The sequence below is a fragment of the Dermochelys coriacea genome (assembly GCF_009764565.3).
Source record: "Dermochelys coriacea isolate rDerCor1 chromosome 12 unlocalized genomic scaffold, rDerCor1.pri.v4 SUPER_12_unloc_3, whole genome shotgun sequence".
NCBI classification, from domain to species: Eukaryota; Metazoa; Chordata; order Testudines; family Dermochelyidae; genus Dermochelys; species Dermochelys coriacea.
In genome coordinates, this window is record NW_025091566.1 from 6,444 (window position 1) to 26,138 (window position 19,695).

General features: G+C 46.1%; 2 protein-coding genes across 2 annotated transcripts; both read right to left on the bottom strand.

The window, feature by feature from the left end:
* Positions 1-4,813: 4,813 nt before the first annotated feature.
* Positions 4,814-11,481, bottom strand: LOC122457786 (maestro heat-like repeat-containing protein family member 1). Its single transcript, XM_043503908.1, has 6 exons — positions 11,383-11,481; positions 10,574-10,718; positions 10,064-10,104; positions 9,606-9,747; positions 7,477-7,529; positions 4,814-4,951 (listed from the first exon to the last, which is right to left on the bottom strand). The coding sequence occupies exons 1-6, from the start codon at positions 11,389-11,391 to the stop codon at positions 4,814-4,816; spliced, it is 528 nt and encodes a 175-aa protein (XP_043359843.1). The 5' UTR covers positions 11,392-11,481.
* An 851-nt stretch (positions 11,482-12,332) lies between these two features.
* On the bottom strand, positions 12,333-18,465 carry LOC122457783 (maestro heat-like repeat-containing protein family member 2A). Its single transcript, XM_043503907.1, has 7 exons — positions 18,179-18,465; positions 17,491-17,634; positions 14,437-14,529; positions 13,894-13,963; positions 13,671-13,784; positions 12,858-12,931; positions 12,333-12,594 (listed from the first exon to the last, which is right to left on the bottom strand). Exons 1-7 carry the CDS (start codon positions 18,260-18,262, stop codon positions 12,448-12,450), a joined length of 726 nt encoding a protein of 241 aa, XP_043359842.1. The 5' UTR covers positions 18,263-18,465; the 3' UTR covers positions 12,333-12,447.
* Between the last annotated feature and the right edge of the window lie 1,230 nt (positions 18,466-19,695).

Below are 19,695 nucleotides of genomic sequence, written 5' to 3' on the forward strand. Positions count from 1 at the left end.
AATTTACCTTGTTCGTAACAGTGATGCCCCAGCACCTGAAAAACAAAATGCAAAACAACTATTAGCAATGTCTATAGTCCCACATAACACACATCCGCAAATTGGCCTGGCTGGTGAATATGGAGCAGAGAGAAATCACTCTTGTTAAATCTTCCAAAAGGCAGGAAATGTATCCAGAAGGGGTTTTTTTGCAGAGGTCAAGATCAGGGGCCATCCTACGGATATTTGCATTTGTGAACTCCTGGAAGATATCCGTTTGGTTCAACTCTGATCAACTTTTTTGACAATGGCTAAAGGAGAGTCTCAGTTAGACAAGGCAGAATTGAATGGCAAAGTGACGTGGCGAGGTTGCACTGAGAGGAGAGTCAGTACCAGCAGTCAGATACCTAGGAAACAGAAATAATGAGCACACAGACAAACAAGACGACAGAGAAGAGGGAAGGGAAGTAGTGAGTCCAAGAAACAGAGTGACAGCAAAGAAACTAAATACAAGTTAGCACCATTCTCTCTTGGGTAGCAAAAGATAGAGCTAGATACACATACATATTAGGGGAGTTAGAGGGTTATTCTCAATAGCCTGAGTGTGACTGCATCTGAATTACTGTGTAGCTGTGCTCGACGGAATTTCAGAAGAATATAGAAAAACTAGAGAAAACACAAAGAAGAGCAACAAAAATGATACAACATGTGACAGCTCCGCTCCACCCATTACACTTTTAAATTTGAGTTATGTGACAAATTATTGCTCAAAGGAGAGTTTTACAAAATACAAGCCCTCTCTCTATAAACTCAGAGGCAATGCTATCACTTCAGGGTAATGCTCCTCACAGTTGTCACGCAAAAGCTCTTACCTGACAACTGGTTCTGTAATGGTGAAGGACGTTCCCTGTGATGTCTGCCTCTACTCGAGAGAGAAGCTGCTCTTTTGGAGCATGGACAGCCACGTTGCTGTATGTCAGCATCAGGGTGCTGCGAGTCTTGCCTTTTGTCCCACGGTGGTAGTCCTAGACAATTGGAAACGTCACTAGAGACAAGTTCTTCCGATTCGTTTGGCCTTGCAATTCTGATCTCCTGCTGACCGAGGAATTGCTCACAGCAGCAAGAGCAGCTTGAACTTGCAAAGCTCTTTTCAGCCAAAGATCTCAAAGCACTTGCAAAAAGTATTAAAGCAATATAATAACTGTGTGAGGTAGGGAGATATTAGTATCTCCATGCCAGGGGTGGCAAGTTTGTAGAAATTTTGGTGTTGCCCAGAACCCACCCCCCCAACTCCACCCCCCACCTGCCTAAAGCTCTGGGAGGGAGTTTGGGTGTGGGGAGGAGGTCTGGGGTGCAGGCTCTGGACTGGGGATTAGGGTGCAGGAGGGATGCATGGTGCAGGCTCTGGGAGGGAGTCTGAGTGGAGTGGGGAGTCTGGGGTGCAGGCTCCGGGCTGGGGCAGGGGGTGTGGGTACAGGAGGGAGCTTGGGTGCAGGCTCTGAGAGGGAGGGCAGAGGGCTGGGGTGCAGGTTGTGGGAGGGAGTTGGGGATAGCCTCTGGGCTGGGGCTGGGGGTGGGTGTGCAGGAGGGGGCGAGGGTGCAGGCTCTGGGACAGGGATTGATCTGGAGGATGGTGTGGATTGCACTCTCAGCAAATTTGCGGATGATACTAAACTGGGAGGAGTGGTAGATACGCTGGAGGGGAGGGATAGGATACAGAAGGACCTAGACAAATTGGAGGATTGGGCCAAAAGAAATCTAATGAGGTTCAATAAGGATAAGTGCAGGGTCCTGCACTTAGGATGGAAGAATCCAATGCACCGCTACAGACTAGGGACCGAATGGCTCGGCAGCAGTTCTGCGGAAAAGGACCTAGGGGTGACAGTGGACGAGAAGCTGGATATGAGTCAGCAGTGTGCCCTTGTTGCCAAGAAGGCCAATGGCATTTTGGGTTGTATAAGTAGGGGCATAGCGAGCAGATCGAGGGACGTGATCGTTCCCCTCTATTCGACACTGGTGAGGCCTCATCTGGAGTACTGTGTCCAGTTTTGGGCCCCACACTACAGGAAGGATGTGGATAAATTGGAAAGAGTACAACGAAGGGCAACAAAAATGATTAGGGGTCTAGAGCACATGACTTATGAGGAGAGGCTGAGGGAGCTGGGATTGTTTAGTCTGCAGAAGAGAAGAATGAGGGGGGATTTGATAGCTGCTTTCAACTACCTGAAAGGGGGTTTCAAAGAGGATGGCTCTAGACTGTTCTCAATGGTAGCAGATGACAGAACGAGGAGTAATGGTCTCAAGTTGCAATGGGGGAGGTTTAGATTGGATATTAGGAAAAACTTTTTCACTAAGAGGGTGGTGAAACACTGGAATGCGTTACCTAGGGAGGTGGTAGAATCTCCTTCCTTAGAGGTTTTTAAGGTCAGGCTTGACAAAGCCCTGGCTGGGATGATTTAACTGGGACTTGGTCCTGCTTTGAGCAGGGGGTTGGACTAGATGACCTTCTGGGGTCCCTTCCAACCCTGATATTCTATGATTCTATGATTGGGAATTGGAGGGGGTTCAGGGATGAGGGCTGTGGGGCTGGGGATGAGGGGTTTGGGGTGTGGGAGGAGCTCAGGGCTGGGGCAGAGGGTTAGGGTGTGGGGGGGATGAGGGCTTTGTCTGGGGCTGGGGATGAGGGATTTGGGGTGTGGGAGGGGCTCAGGGCTGGGGCAGCCTGCCCTGGCGCCAGTGGAGGGACTTGGGGGAGCACTAGGACCCTGCGGCAGCAGTTGATACCCGAAGCCGGCAGAGCAGAGTCATTGTGAGCAGCAGGCTCTGGGCAGTGAGCAGGGGCAGCAAGTGGGGGCCGGGGGACACTCGGGCGAGGCAGGCGGGGCTGGGGGAGGCAGATGGGGGCGGCAGGCGGGGCCGGGGGAGAGACCCGGCCCCAACATTGGTGGAGCCGGGCCCCCAGAGCCCTGAATATTGGTGGAGCCTGGGCACCAGGAGCCCCTAGAACTCGCCGCCCCGTCTCCATCCTTCCCACTGGGTAACTCTGACACAGAGAGCCGAAAAGGCTGAACCGACAGCAGTGAAGTACACAGGAGCTTAGTTATTGACACTGGTGGGTACAAGATCAGGCGCTAAATGTTTTGCCTAAGGCTGCACAGTGAGTAAATGGCAGAGCCAGCAATGGAAGCCCAGAGGCCTAGTCTCCTGCTCTATCCTCTCGATCAGTGGTGTTCAACCAGGGGTACTTGTGTGCCCCTGAGGGTCTGCAGAGGTCTTCCAGGGGGTAGATCAACTCATCTAGATATTTGCCTACTTTTACAGCAGACTACAAAGAAAGCACTTGCCAAGTTACTAACTCAAATTTCATACAATGACTTCTTTAGACTACTCGATATACTGCACACTGAAATGCAAGTACAATATTTATATTCCAGTTGATTTATTTTCTAATTCTAGGGTAAAATTGAGAAAATAAGCAGTCTTTTTTCAGGAATAATGTGCTATGACACTTTTATAATTTTATGCCTGATTTTGTAAGCAAGTAGTTTTTAAGTGAGGTGAAATTTGGGTTATACAAGACAAATCAGACTGCTGAAAGGGGGACACTAATCTGGAAAGGTTGAGAACCACTGCTCTAAATCAGAGGTTCCCTAATTGTCCTCCATAGACCACTGGTGGTTTACCTATAGCGGGTTGGTTAGCCACATGTTGCTTGCAACACCTCCTCATTTCCAGCTACTAACCTGGAATAAAAAACACCTAAAAATATTTTCAGTGCTTTTCCATGCAAGCAACTGATGTAGTTCCAACACATTGTGCATGGGAGGGGCGCTCAAGCCATGAGACATCAGACGATAAAAATCATCTGAGAGAACCCCAGCTCCACATTGTGCTCCTCTCTGCTTAACTGCAGGCATCACGTAGAACGCGTACATTGGGGGACAATGCTAGCTGAGCAGAGCAGACACTCCAGCGGGGCTTCTGCCCCTGCTTTAGAGGGAGAGGAAGTTTGAGAGAACCCTCTGGCTCCTTTACCTTCAGATGGTTGATGAACCCAGAAATCTTAACCTTGCTCATTGCAGCCCCAAACTCCTGAAGTGCATTCAAGGTGAGGTCCAAGTGGCTCTCAGCACAGAATGCGAGGATGGAAATGACTCCCTGTCATGCAAGAAAAATATGGGTTAGAATCGAGCCAGGTGTCTGATAGATCCCACGAGTCCATTCCTTCACCTGAAGTGGTGTAAAGTGCCAATCAGGCCTGAGACATATGGGGAGTGGGGGCTGAGTGAAATAGCAATGAAGAGCATAGGAAGCAAAACGGCATCTGTCCCAGGCCAACTCAGAGCTGCCCCACAGGGAGCATTCAGGGATTACTTGGTAAAATGGGGAGAGGGACAGAGTCCTCACCTGTCTCTCAGGGGCTTCCATATAATCTGTTGTTGTCAGATGTGTATAAATCTGTGATTTCACATGGACCAGGTCCTTACAAGCTGCTAAGGATGTTCCTAGCGCCTTATACAGGAAGCTCTGAAAGAAAGAGACCAGCCCTGAGATATCAGTAAGACAACGTTACAGACTCAGCTCAGCAATACTCAGGAAGGAACAAGATAGCCAAGTCCAAGCACCCATGCTGCAGAAACATCCCATCATCTAGCCCAGCCAGAGAACCAACAATGCAGTACAGACAAGCAGCCTGTCCGCGCAAATATTGGAAGGGCAGGGGGGCAAGAGAACAGGGAACAATACAAACAAATTTTATATGCAGAATATCAAGTAATGAAGCCTTGAGAGAAGCCTTAGGCAGCCCTCCAATCAGAATTTCAGGAGAAAGTAACTAGAAACTAAGCCTTAACAGAGAACAAACCTTCTCTTTGGAGGGGCTGGCATAGCCGGCCATCTGCTGGCTCAACTCAAGGGACATCTGGCTGCTCCAGGCACTGTCATCTATCATCTCCAGAGATCTTCTTAGGAACTGCGTGTAAAACAAGAGTTAAAGCAGATGGTTAATTGCAAGAATTTGGGGGTTGTTGTGGGTTTTGGGGTTTGTTTGTTCGGTTGGTTTTTGTTTCCTTGTTCTGTTGTAACTTTCCAATATTCAGGTGTCATGGAAGATTATTTCCACCTTAAGAACTATAAACATCGATAACCAAGACTTCCTCTGCCCATTGTTCTTGAACCTTTGCCTAAGGATTCTTCTCAGTCCCCAAACCCAGATGGACAGTGAATTGGAGAATGAGATAGAGCCAAGACATCAGAGCATTGAGGAGTGATTGGCCAGTGGATGAAGGATGGGTCTAGTCAACTTTGAACAAAGGGCCCTGGACTACGAAGGACCAGGCACCTTCTCTGAAGTGCTATGGGCCCTTTATGACACCTCCCGAGGGTACCCAGGATTGTGAGGGACCTCACCACCACCTGCCCTTAGCATTAGGAAGCCTTCTCTGTGCCTGCCAAGTGTCAGCTCCCGACTCTGCCAGTCACAGGAAACACAAGCACACCCTTCTCACCCCATCCAGGCTCCACTGTTCTTCTACAGATAAGCCATCGGTACACTCCAACCGCCCAGCCCTCTGTGCATCCCCAGAACGTCCAGCCCGTTCCACTGGACACTCACAGAATTCAGAGGTTTGCTACACACCACCTTACCAGTTTTACCTCAGCATCACCGCTCCATTTCACACACTTAGATACGTTGATAGTGAAAACAAGTAGAGTTTAATTCACAAAGATCAGAGACTTGAGAAGCAGCAGGAAAAATTAATGTAAACAAATGGTTACATAAAAATAAAATCCTAACACCCTTCTAGAGCTTCAATTTAAATAACCAAACAGTCCCATCTCACAAGGGATAGCTCCCCCAAATCTCTCTCCCAGCATGAAACACCCAGACCAAATGTGATCCTCCATTCATAAGACAAGCCAGCTGGCAATTCGTCCAATAGGTGAAGGATACTTGGTGCAGGATATCTCTGCACCTCCAGATATAATTCCAAGCATCAATTGTCCACTTCTAAACAGGGTACCCCCTATTGTTTGTTTCTTTTGCTTGTATCGAATCTCCTCTGGAGACTTTGCAATCACTTGATTAGAATTTTGCTCTATTGATTAGCATCCACTGTGAATAATTACTCAGTCTACAGACAGCCATTCAGGCAGCTAAGCATCTCCTGCCTGAAAGCAACTTCTTTATCACCTTCTGGTGACCAGCCCCAACTCACAGACCTTCAAAGCATCAATTTCATAACGCCTTCTATATTATCCATCCAGTCCCTGTGCAATGATTATGAGGAGCAGTGTGGCACAGACATCCAGTAAAGGCTTTACATGATACCCTTTGATGATATAGAGATCAGATCCAGGGACTCCTGGGAACCCTATGCACTCCTGTGGCCTCTGCCAGTGGGCACCCAAAGGACCCGGGGTCACACCCTCAACTCCCAATGAAGTCAGCCAGAGGTTAGTAACTCTCAGCGCTTTGCTGTTTCAGACCCGAATTTTGAATAGCAGCCAGGAAATATCAGAAATCTCACAAGAGAACCTAATCTTATTTGATTTTTTAGCCCAAAGAATTTCACATGAGGCTGGATCTGGAATGGGAAATTCTAGAGTGTAATCCAACCCCAAATGGAACTCCAACCTTCTGGGGCTTCTTTGTCACTAGGTCCATTCCTTTCATTTTCAGCACTCGCCATAAAAATGTTCCTTGTCTGGATTTACATGAGGCTGTAAAGAGCTCTTTCTGACCAGAAAGGCTTCTTCATGAGATACAGTCACCAAACCTTGTCTTGTCTCTTTTCCTTTTTGGGTTTCTCTGAGCAAATTTTCTTTTGAGTGGCAAGTAGAAAAAAAAATCCTTTAGATGTCCCCCAGTGATGCATTAGAACCATTAGCATGCTGGTTTCTGGTTAAGTTTTGTGTTGTTCCCAGTGGTAATACAGAAGGATTTAGAACGAGAGCTGGTTGAACAATAGTAAATCCATTTCACAAAACAAGTGGGATTTTTTTGTTTTCTTGATTTTTCAACACAGAAATGAAAAGTGAAAAAACAAAAAATATTTTGCTTTTCAATATCAAAAATGACCATTATTCAATTCTTTGTTTTCCCCCTTTCCTTCCCTTTATCCCTGATCCCCGTGCTTTTTTTCCCCTCTTCCATTTTGTGATTGAAAAAGTGGGGGAAGGGAGGGGAAGAGGAGACAAACAACAAAGCAATTGAAAAAAAAATCAACTTCAGTTTCAAAAAAACTAAACATTTTCTATTTGGGTTGGGATTGTTTTCTTTTGCTTTGTTTTTGTGTTTTTAAAAAAAAAAACGTGAAAAATTTTAAAATGTCCCATGAAAATAAAAAGGCCATTTTTCATTGAACAAAAGTTGCAAATGAAATCGTTTGACCAGCTCTGCTTATAATGAATAATTTATCGTTAATTTTTCCCCAACTGATACATTTGGAGCAGGGAGGGAGGACTGTGACAATTCATCTGAAAGCCATCCTGTACCTGAAGCAGCATGTGCTCCCACTGTGCATGGTCCAGGGAATTCTCTGTGTTTCCTATAAATCAGGAGGCAAAACAATAACGTCACCTAGATTAGCAAGAAGAATCATCCCAGCTATCTCCTTTGCAATCAGTCCTTCTAAAAGAGATGAGAAGTTTTTCGCAGGAGTGGTTAGGTGAGATTCTGTGGCCTACCTTGTACAGAAGGTCAGAGTAGATGAGCATAATGGTCCCTTCTGACCTTGATATCTATGAATCTATGAAAGGGATTAACAACAGCTGGGCTGATGGGGAAAGCAGCCACAGTTGTAGCCTGGGTAATCAGGGCTCAGTTGGCCCTCATAAGACTCTAGTCTTGAAGGGAGTAGGGCCTGCAGAAAGGGTACTGGGAATGAGGCAGGGCTGGGGAAAGGCCAGAGGAGCAGGGAAGCCCTAGGCTAGCAAGTCCCCAGGCTGTTGGGTCTGGTCCCAAGGCCCATAGGGGTACAGGGTTGCAGAGAAAGGCAGCAGACTCAAACCCCCTCGCCTGTGATGACTGGCTCTTACACTGCAGTCTGTCCCAGGGGGCAGGGGCTTGATGATGATGTGCAGTAGCCCAGACTGAGGCAAGGTAGGAATTAGAGGGTTGGGCATTCCCCAGAGAGGGGAGACCCATAGAGACTGAGGGGGTACTGCCAGGGGGCAGCACCCTAGGTAAAAAGGGCACCGGGGTCTGGGAGGGACACGGGCCTGCAGAGGATGCTCTGTGCTGGAAAGAGCTAATTCCCAGATGGCCAGCAGGAGGCGCTGCAGGGGTGAGTCGTTGCGCCGTCACAGGGACCTGCGCCAACCTTCTTTGTTGGACCAACAGAAAGTATCCTGTTTCAGAGTAGCAGCCGTGTCAGTCTGTATCCGCAAAAAGAAAAGGAGGACTTGTGGCACCTTAGAGACTAATGAATTTATTTGAGCATAAGCTTTCGTGAGCTACAGCTCACTTCATCGGCTGTTACGTACCCTGCTGGCATTTTCATTCAGGGTCAGTCAACCCACCAGGAGTGAGATGCTGAGCACTCCCAATTCCTCTTGACTTGAATGGAGCTGAGGGTGCTGAGCACCTCACAAAAGTGTTCAGCACATCAGAAGACTGGGTTTAATATGAATACAAACTTTTCCTGCAGAATAAGAGATTCTGGACTGGATCCGAACTGGATGTAAATCGGTGTAGCTTCATTGAAGTCAATGGAATTATACTGATTTACATCAGCTGAGAATCTGGGCCTGTTTCTGAGTGTCCAGCTCTAACCTAGCCTTCTTTAATGTCGGCACAATGTAGTACTGGGGACTCTGTACAGCCACAGCAAGGAGGGAAGATACAGCTCATTTTTTAAAATCTTTTTTTGAATATCAAACCCACTTGAACATTGTGGGCTCGACGTTCATGAGAGACATATCGGGTTTGTGCTGCACTTAGGGTCTGTCCTACTCCACAGAGACTAGACTGGCACAGCTACGTCATTGGAGCTCTGCTGGCATAACCCCATCGTGTCGATGCAGCCTACACTGACTGAAGGGTTTTTTCCATGGAGGTCAATAGAGTCATACCGCTGTAAAATTGGTGAAAGACATTATTAGGCCCACAATACCTAGATTCTCCCTAGGGCACCCACTTGGCCAACCTAGCTTTTATGGCTCAGGTTTCCTTACAGAAAGAAAAACTCTGGGTTTTTTTAATTGAATCCCCCTTGAAAGTAAACATGGGGTTTAATTTTCAGAAAAAGTCAGTTTGCAAAATCAGACTCTATATGTAACCCAAAATCTTTCACTAACCTCCAGCTTCATGCGTATTGACCTTCCCAAATAAGAACCTAGCAAAGGTGTGGGGGAAACCGCTGTAAAATTTCCATTCAGCTGAAACCTTCCTGGCCTGATTCTGCCCTGATTGAATTGGCCTCAGTGGTTCAACTCTGGATTTACCCCAGTGGTTCACAGTTATCCAGATGAAGGAAAAGTGTGGGCCTAGAAGCCCAATTTCAATTCCCCACTGTTCCCATGTACTGCAACAGGAATGGCACAACACACATCAATAGGAAGCTGCATTTTCTGGCTTCCCTTCTAGGCTCCATGGACCACACTCCCCCTAACTAGCACTTTACCTTCAATGAACTGCAGCAGAGAGGGGATCTTTACTACCCACATCTCACCCACTGCTGCATGGATATTTTGGTGCAGGGCCTTTAGTAACTGCAAGGCAGCACACCCGTGTCCTTCTCTTTCATAAGGGGATGAGGCTACTACCTGTTAATGAGAGAGAAAGAACAGGCTAAGTTTTGTCAGCACAATACCAGTTTGTTCCTGAAGGAGGGAATAGTTCAGAGACTCTCATTGTGGAGCCCATCCAATAGAGTTGTTGCTTCTACTGCAGTGCCTTCCTGAAGAAGAAAGCATTCTAGCTAGTAGGAGGATGCAGAACAGTGTGTCTCAGGAGAGGGTGGAGAGAGACAGACCTAATCATACACATTCGTCAGCCTAAGATAAGCATCTAGCTAAAAAAACCAATTTGTATAGTTAACTGTCCCATTCCACAGAAAACCTATTCTCATGGTCTACTCACCAGGAGTCGCGCCAGCAGCCCCTGGGGTGTAGGGAGTTGCACTAGGGAATGAAACAGAATAGCGTTAATTATGCCAGGCTTTGCAGAGAGTCCTGCTGATGTTCTTCACCTATCCGTTTCCAGCGTGCCCACCAATGTTGAATACAGCAGATAATAATTTGCATTTCCATAGTGCTTTCAGTCTGAGCATCTCAAAATGCTTCACAAACATGAATGAATTCTGCCTCACAGCACCTCTGTCAGGTTGGCATTCATTACTCCTTCATTTCACAAGTGGGGAAGCTGAGAGAGAAAGATCAAGTGATTTCCCCAAGGTCACATCAGAATTTTGGTGGCGAGCTAGGAACAGAACCCACATTTCCTAGCTCCCTCCCATGGCCGTGTTGTAATCACAAGACCATCCCTCATTCATTTTAGCCTCCTGACTACAGATGAGAGAACTGGAGCAGACTGAACCTGTTCATTTCATAGTGCCTGGAGAGAAGAAATGAAAGAGTTTCTGTTATAAACCTCGTCCACTGTAGTCGAGGCAAGCAGCTGCTTCTCCTTCCTGCTGCTTTTTCTCAGCCAGTTCCCTAAGGCATCTGCAGAGAGGCTTCAAAGTACCAGTGTACTGAGCTGGCACCACATACTCCAGAAGCCTTGGCCATAACACCTGCAGAGAAGAGCGAGACTGTTCAGTACAGAGTTATTTCCATTCCCCCACCTCCAGTATCCTGCTGTCTGAATCCCGCCCTGTCATGTAGCTTCTCCTTTTATTCATCACTGACCCTTCCCTAACCTATCACCTCATCTCTCTCTCCCCATTATCTCACTCTCCCTGTCCGGTGCCCCCTCACTCTGTCTTTTAAAGACACTACCTTGTTTGGTGAGCAATTGGGCTCTCACCCAGAGATGAATCCTCTTTCCCTGCATTAGAGCATTGTGGAGATATTTAGATAGTACCATAAGCTCACCCACAACTTGACAGACCAATATAAGGCACAATCGCAGCCCCAATATCTGTTCCAATCCAAGGATCACCAACTCTACATTTCAAAAGTAGTCCTGGGGGATCTAAGGGGAAGTTGCACTCAGACAGTGGAAAGAATTAAGAGACCATCTCTGCAACACGATTCCTTCCAGTTAAGTTGCTTTATATCTTTTCTCTAATGTGAACCGCTTACTCCACGAGGAAGGGGTCACATCATCCCTGACATGAATTGGACATGCTGATCCTCCATTATGCTGATTGTGCAGAAAGCTTCCTTGTGGAGGGATACAAGGAACGTAAGGAAGAACGTCCCTATTTCAAGAAGCAGTAGCAACAGGTCACTTACTTGGGTCATTCCATGGACTGAGGTGTCCAGACATTGCAGGATGTCAATGCACAAGGTTTGGATCGTGCTTTCTTCCTGAACATTCTGGGTGAGAAGGGTTGTACCCTGCGGTGAGATAGCTATATAGAACTTATTCACTAGTAGTACGACACTGGCAATAGAATCAGTGTCCTTCTCTTACAAAGCCATCTTGAACATTGACCTATGCCTGCTTTTATACTGCACTGGAAGTGCACAAACGTCTGAAGGGAAGAGAATACTAGAAACACCGAACTGGTGGGTCAGATCCCAGGCTTAGGAAAACCCTAAAGTGCAGGGAATGATTCACTGTACACAAAAGAGTTCCCCCAAGAGTGTTAAATTTTTTAAAATTTGAACAACTGTTTCATCTTTTTCTCTCTGAGGAAAACATTCAGACTCTGCCCAGGGGAAATAAATATGCAGAACCAGGGGGATCCAATCTCTTTGTTCTAATGCCACAACCAGCTTGGTCATTCTGTGTGTAGTGAGTGTGATTCTATCAAAGCGCCTAATTCTCGACTGATTTCAGTTTAAAGGAGACCAAAACTGGCCTGAGGAGAAAAAGCATGTAGAGTAGAGCATGTAGTGAGTGAAATATGCAGCAAACTTTTCCAGGCTCCTGGCAGTCTGTCTTGCAGCCTGCATAACCTCAGTGTTTGCTGATAGTTTAGGTATGCTTCGACAGCCACAGAACTGGGCATCGTTCTGTTTTCTGGAGAGTCTATTTAAAACAAAAAGATGTGCTTCCTTGTACAAGAACATATCACTGAAAAATGGTGTTTTCAGAATTTTCAATGATTCATCAGAGGTTTGAGCAGCATAGATAACTCTGTTAGATGGAAATACCCAGTGGGAGATTCTGGTCTCTGTTACACTAGTATAAATCCGGAGTAACACCACTAAAGTCAGTGGAGTTACCTTGACTTTACACCAATATAAAGGATCAGATTCTGGCTCTATTCATTCAGTCCAGCTGTCCTGGAGTCAAAACTCCCACTGAAGTCAAGGGGAGCAATCAGCATGCAAGAATGGTAGGACCGAGTCCTAAGTGTTAAGAACTCTCCTTACCAGTTTGCTGGTGGACACACTGAACTCGCTGAAAACATATGCTACCATATCCCAAGCTGCACAATTCTCCACACTTCCTGAACTGAGCAGCGTCCTGATGAAATGAAGAACTGCCTTCCTCACCTGCAAGGGTAGAGATTACACACAGGAGTTCTTGTTATCCCTTCTGCCTGAAATAGGAGATAGGATAGGAGAGTCCTTCTGCTTTTGATTTGGTCTCCTTGGATTAGAAACATGGATACATTTAACACAGGCAGGAGAATGACATGCCTTCTCTATTCTGCAGTCTCTCATCTGGATCTGAATGAAAGCTCCACCCACATATCCATTCATCCCATAACATTGAAAAAAAATGAAATATTTCACTGTTCCACACACAATCTTACCGTAGCATTCTGATCACTGAGAGTGGATTTCACTGCCGTCACAATCAGAAGCTTTTTAACTCTTGTCTCAGGCACTGAAAGATAAGGAGAGGTGTACAGTACTTCTTTGTTCCACACACACTCACTTTCCACATTGGAATTAATCCTGGATTTCAAAGGGCCCTAGTTAAGAATAGTACCAAGCTTCTCTCCTCTACAGAATCAGTGGGGAAAACATAGGACCAGATTCTGGTCTCAGTTGCACCAGTGTAAATCTAAAGTAATTCCATTTCTCTAAATAGTGCCACCCTACTACCATGATGGAAATATTATAAAAGAGTTTGATAGACTGAGGTGACTGAAGTTAATCTGTGTTTACACCAGTATAACAGAACTCAGAATCTAATCTATAGTGTATAATACTTACGATTCTCGAGTCAGGAGTACTATTTTATTTTTATCTGATTATTGTTAACATCCATGAGGCCCAAGTTAACTTCTGTATTTGAAGTTGAAAAAGACCTTGACAAATATCTTGGGCTGCATTCAGCACTTAGTTGAACCTGTTGATTTCTGTGTGGCCATATGGGGGTAACTTAGGGCAGCATTTGGTCCCTTAGTGGATCTCCAAACCACTGGTGACTGTGTGTTCTAGAGCCTCCGTGCCCCAGTTGCAGAGGCGAGGAGTCTGTTACATCCCTGCCGTGCCTACAAAGCCTTGGTTCTTTAGCTCAATCTATAGTAGCTCAAGCTTTTAGCTCTAGATGTCCTCAACACAACCCTCAGCATGTCGGCCAGGAGGGCAGCTGGCACAGTTGTTCCTGTGTAACTTACAGTCAGCACCAACAATAGCTCTCAGAAGATCTAAAGACGCCACACGAACAGCCTCATGCTCAATCTCCAGCTGCTCGTGTAGAAATGCTAGCAGTTCATCCGGAGAAGAACGGGCTGCAAGGGAAGAAATCACGTTCCTCACGTCTGCAGAAATTACCATACCTCACAAAGGTAAGGAAGTTACAAGGAAACCACTGTGTAACTCAGAGTCTCTTTCCCTTACCTAGCAGAAGTACACAATGGAACAGCTCTTTGTGGTTTTCTATGCTGAGCTGCTTAGCTGGAGAACAGATCTGTGGGAAGAAGGGAAACGGTCAAAGAAAAACTAATCAGAAGCAATTGAAGAGAAAAATATTCAATTAATTTCTAAGCTTCCACTTTCTACTTGTCCAAATAGAGGTCTGAACCCCAGGGAGATGGTACTGCATGCAGAGCAAAAAGCAAACACAATGACCAATACATTAGATAAGAGAAGCTAAAGTGTTTTGAGCAGCAGAGCTGACCTAATCAAGACACAGCCACAGTTTTGACTAAACAACTCTGACTCCCCCCGATAATCGGCTTATGGTGAAATTGCTTTACAAACTGAGCTGGATATTAGCTAAGAAAATGAGACCGCTCCCTGCTTACTCTTGACCTGCAGAAATCAGTAAGGCATGAGGCGGTCCCCAGGCTCTACACTATCATTCCATCGATTTTTTATTGTTGATATGCTTCAGATCTGCTGTGCCTAAGCTCAAGGGATCCACGCAAAACCACCCCTCACCTGGTTGTGCAGAGCACTGCAGATGACTTGAAACTTCCCTTTAGGTAGAGGGATCTTATATTCACCAGAGACCTCCAAGACCTGGCTCAGACTCTGCAACAGAGGGCGAAAGTCAGATGGTGGGCACACAAAGGAGCCATATGTAAACACTGAAGCAGATTCAGGGGATTCCTAGATTCCAAGGCCGGACAGGTTTCAGAGTAGCAGCTGTGTTAGTCTGTATTCGCAAAAAGAAAAGGAGTACTTGTGGCACCTTAGAGACTAACAAATTTATTAGAGCATAAGCTTTCGTGAGCTACAGAAGTGAGCTGTAGCTCACGAAAGCTTATGCTCTAATAAATTTGTTAGTCTCTAAGGTGCCACAAGTACTCCTTTTCTTTTTGCAAGGCCAGACAGGATTCTTGCCATCATCTAGTCTGACCTCCGGTATAACACAGGCCATAGACCTTGCCCAGAATAATTCCCAGAGCAGAGCTTTTAGAAAAACATACCAATCCCGATTTTAAAATGGTCAGAATCCGCCTCGGCCCCTGGTAAATGGTTCCAATGGTTAATTATCTCACCATTAAAAATGTACGCTGCATTTCCAGTCTGAATGTGTCTAGCTTCAGTTTCTAGCCATTGGATCAAGTGACACCTTTCTCTGCTAGACTGAAGAGCCCACTATATAATAGGAGTTCCTCAGGTAAGATATTATAGACTGTAATTAAGTCACCCTGTCACAGAATAGGTCCACCCCGTCAGGGTGGTATCAGGTTGTGGAGGAATTGAAGTAGATCTGCAGGGGCCCAACTGGCCTAATCTCCCTAGCCACCACAGCAGTCCTGGCTCCTAGGGCAGCATCGCCTAATGGTCGGGATCAGTGCAGCAGCCCTTGAGTGAGTGTCCGCGGCCCAACAGCCTGAGTCACTCGGGCTGCCCTTCTAGGGATGGCAGTGCGGCCTAGTGGCCAAAGACAATAGACCCACCCTTGGCAGCAGGGCAATGCGGCCAGGTGGCCAGAGTCGATAGAACCACCTTTTGCGGCAGGGAAGTGTTGCCTAGTGGCCAGCCCTTCCCCACGGGGTCCTACCTATTCCACAGGGTCCCGGCCCAGGACCCTGTCTTGCCGCAGGGGTATCTGCCACCAACTCAGCGGGGATACTTCCAAAGCATGCCGAGTCAAAGCCCTCTACCTCAACTGGATCAATGCTTCGTCCAGCGAGGCTACTTCCCACCCGTTCTTCCGCAGCTGGGAGTCTCAGGGATTCTGGGGTCTCTCCTCAATCTCTGGCATTGGGTGGCTGGGGGTCAGTTGCAACCACAGTCCCGCTGGCCTCTGAATCCTGGAGCACTGGCAGTCTCTCTGCAGGAGCCTGCAATACGCCTCTGCTCCCTTCAGCAGTCATCCCAGCCTGAGCTGAGCGGCTCTCTTTTGTACCCTGGGTCAAGCTGAAGCATGCCCAGCAGAGATGAGGGGGGCATGGCCTCCTCGGCCCACAAAGTATGATTAACCCCTGCTGAACCAATGCGGGGTAGCTAAACCCCATCACACACCTGTTTACTTTCTCTTTCTTAAACTAAAGAGATTTAATTCCTTGATTCTACCGCTGTAAGGCATGTTTTCTAATCCTTTCATCACTGTGGCTCTTCTGTCAATATCCTCTCCAATTTATCAACACCCTTTTTGAATTGTGGGCACTAGAACTGGACACAGGATTCCAACAGTCGTCAGACAAGTGCCAGATTTAGAGGTAAAATAACCACTATTCTCCTACTTGAGATTCCCCTTTTTATGCATCCCAGCTTTAGCTTTTTTGGTCACAGCATGAGTTCATGTTCAGCTGATTATTCCCCATCACCCCCAAAATCTTTTTCAGAGTCGCTGCTTCTCACCACACATCCCCCATCATGTATGTGTGGCCTAAATCCCTTGTGCCTAGATGCGTACATTTACATTCAGCCATATTTAAAGGCATAGTGTTTCTTTGCGCCCAGTTTGCCAAGTGATCTGGATTACTCTGAATCAGTGAGCTGTCCTCTCCATTATTTACCACTCCCCCATTTTTAGCTCATCTGCCAACTTTATCAGTGATGATTTTATGTCCTCTCTCAGGTTATTGATAAAAAAAAAGGTGAAAATCTAATTCCTTCCTGCATCTAAACACTTTTCTCTTTTGCTGCTTGAAGCTTCCAGAATGTCTCTGATCCCATCTACATATTTTACTATGTTTACACAGTTGTGTAGTGCCCTGATGCTATCAAACAAGTCCATGATGCATTGGTTCCCTCCAAATCATGGGTATTTCAACCCCCAAAGTCACCACATACTCTGTACTAGAAAGCTTCAACCAACGTAGACAGTGAGTAAATATCACTACCAAGAAGTTCTAGCTGTCTCGTGACTTCATTTACAACTGTGTAGCCCCACTGAAGACAGAATATGGTCCCTTACTTCTTACTCATGTGGTACTGGGGGTAGATGAAATAGAGAGACAAGGTGAATGAGACAATATCTTCAATTAGATTATCTCAACCACCTTGTTGCTCTAATATCTTGGGACCAATATGGCTACAACAGCACTGCATAGAACGGTAGATGAAATACACAGGCAATGATTGTATATCGATCTAGTTATATAATCCAAAGCAATGACCCTCAAGCCTCCTTATTATTAATTTTCAACCATTGACAGTTGGCTTGGTACCGACCAGAGACAACATAAGGCAGCCCCTGCTCTGAGGAGCTTATGATCTAAAAGAGAGACACAGAGTTGACAGGATGTACTGGGAAATCACCAGGAGGGAGTATCTTCTTGGGAAGGGGGTGCAGGTGTTTTGTTTTTTATCTCCTACTCCTCCTCCTCTCCAGGAAACAGAGGAGGCTTTTCAGAAGAGGCATTTACCTACCCATCTAGTTGCCTGGCTCACCATGTGTATAAATCCAGAACTTGTGTGTATATTTATTATCTAACAAGTCACTATCTAGACCAGGAAACCCCACTGGCAGCAAATTCCTCCTGCAGTTCATACATGCACACACACAGACAGTTACCTTAATGAGTGGTACCTCACCTTGGTGACATGAAAAACATCAATTTCCTCCTTATATTGCTCAAGGAGCCATGAGATCTCTTTAAATATCTGATTTTGCTGCTCCTTTTTGTGTAGCAGGATGCTCATCATGGGACCAAGGGCTTTGATGATGGCCTGCTTGAGCTGCATAGATGAGACAAAGAATTTATGATCCTACGAATTCATTCAATATCTTCCAGTGGGCACACCTTTTCTACTTCTAATGAGTGCATTTTCCCTTGTTCCACTGTTGGAACGGTCCTATCTCAATATTTCCTGGTAAAGAACCAGGACTCGTAGAATTGGTTTCAGGATTATATTCTAATGCACCTCACAACTAGACCAGGTAAAATATTTCCCCAGATTAGTATGCATTCTAGGCCAACTCATCCCTGCTGTAACTCCACTGGGGATGAATGGACTGAATGGACCAGGAATTAATTTAGCCCACGATCCCGTGTTCATCTGCGCATTAGGTGCATAAAACTAGAATCCATGTACACTGGGGACAGACAGAATTTCCATGATTTGGTGACATTATAAACGTATGGGTTTTAGATGTTTTACATGACAATCTCTTCCATCCAAAAGGACCTCCCATGAAATGCCATCATCACAAAGAGTGCCAGACACACCGAATGTAACATGCCAATTCCTGCTAAAGGTTTAGAAAGCCAGCAACTCTCACCTGCAGCTCCTCACAGGTCAGCCAGTTGCTGGTCACATGATAATATAAGGGAAGAATTTTATCGCAGAATTGTGATTCACCCATTCTAGGGAATGGGCACTTTTCCCAGTTCGTAAAATAGCCATTTACTGCCCTTGACCATTTTTCCAGAACTGCATGGAAGGAGAGAAGACAGGCAATATGAAAAGGACATATTAGTAATGAGGAGAAGTTGCTTTATCAGACAAGACACCCAGGCCTATCCTTTACTCCAATTCCATGGCAGCTACTGTTCAGTTCAGGACTAGATGCTGAAATCCCATATCAATTTGGAGCTATTTCTCTTCCCCCCATTCCATTTCTTGTTTCCCAAAAGGCTTTTTTCTTTGTACCTCTCTCCATCTTTTTTCAATTACCATCAGTTGAAGACTTGCATCCTCTGCAGTTATTGTTTATTTAACCTGAACACTGTATGATTTCAATTTGAGTTACAGTTTGTCTGAAAGATGTTCAGTGCCCCTAACTGCATTGGCTTTACTGGGATTTGAAGGTAGTGGGGAGCACTTTGCCCTAAAAGTAGGTGTATCTAGTGTCCTTGCTAAGAAGAATTAGGGCCCAATCCTGTTCTCTATGAAGTGGATGACAAAATTCCCATTTCCCTCAATGGCACAGGATTAACCCCTTACTGAGCACCACCTGAAAAGCAAAGGAAGAGAGAAGTGGAGAGGAAGAGAAGACAGAGAAAGAGGGTGAAAGGAGATGATGATGAAGAAACTAAGGAAAGAGAATGGGTGGAGGAGTGGGAAACAGGGGATTTTTAAATGTACAGTAATGAAAACTGCTCCCTTCACCTCCTCCCCCAGGATCCGCCTGGCAGATGGGCAGCTTCAGCCTTTGTGTCTCTTTATTTTAAATGATCTGAGTGAATCATAAAGGACCTGAACTTACAAATGCTCAGCACCTCCTGCAAAGTAAGGAGCACTCTCAACTTCATTGAGTGCCACGGGAGCCAAGGAACGCAGCACCTGGTGCAATCCAGGGAAGGGAGCACAGTTCAGGGCCTGTTTGAAACTTGGTCAGTCACTTAAATCTGTACCAAGACCCCCTAAATATCCATTTGGGACACCTACAGGAAGTGCTGGCACTTACCACCACAAAATGCTTCTCTCATCCTGCTGTCCTTGACTAACTCCACCATGGAGATCATGATGTTCAGGATCATTCCCACAAAAGGGATACATTTAAGTGCTGCAGAGAAAGGCCAGAAGAGAAGGAAGACAGACAATCAGCTGCTCTCTGCTTTCTTACAACACACTTAGAAACACTGTGGGGCAGGATGCTATGGGCTCCTAGGCTATTTGTGCTGCGTAAGCAGAGCGGAATGGCTTTAAAGCAGCCATTGAACGCCAGTGGGGGATTCACCCTGAAGAGGGGAATCCTCCACCAGTGTACAGCTCTGCCCAATGCCCAACTCACTCCCAGAGTAAGGGGAGAGAGCACTGGGATGGGATGGGAAGTGGGGCGGAGAAGAGCTCCAC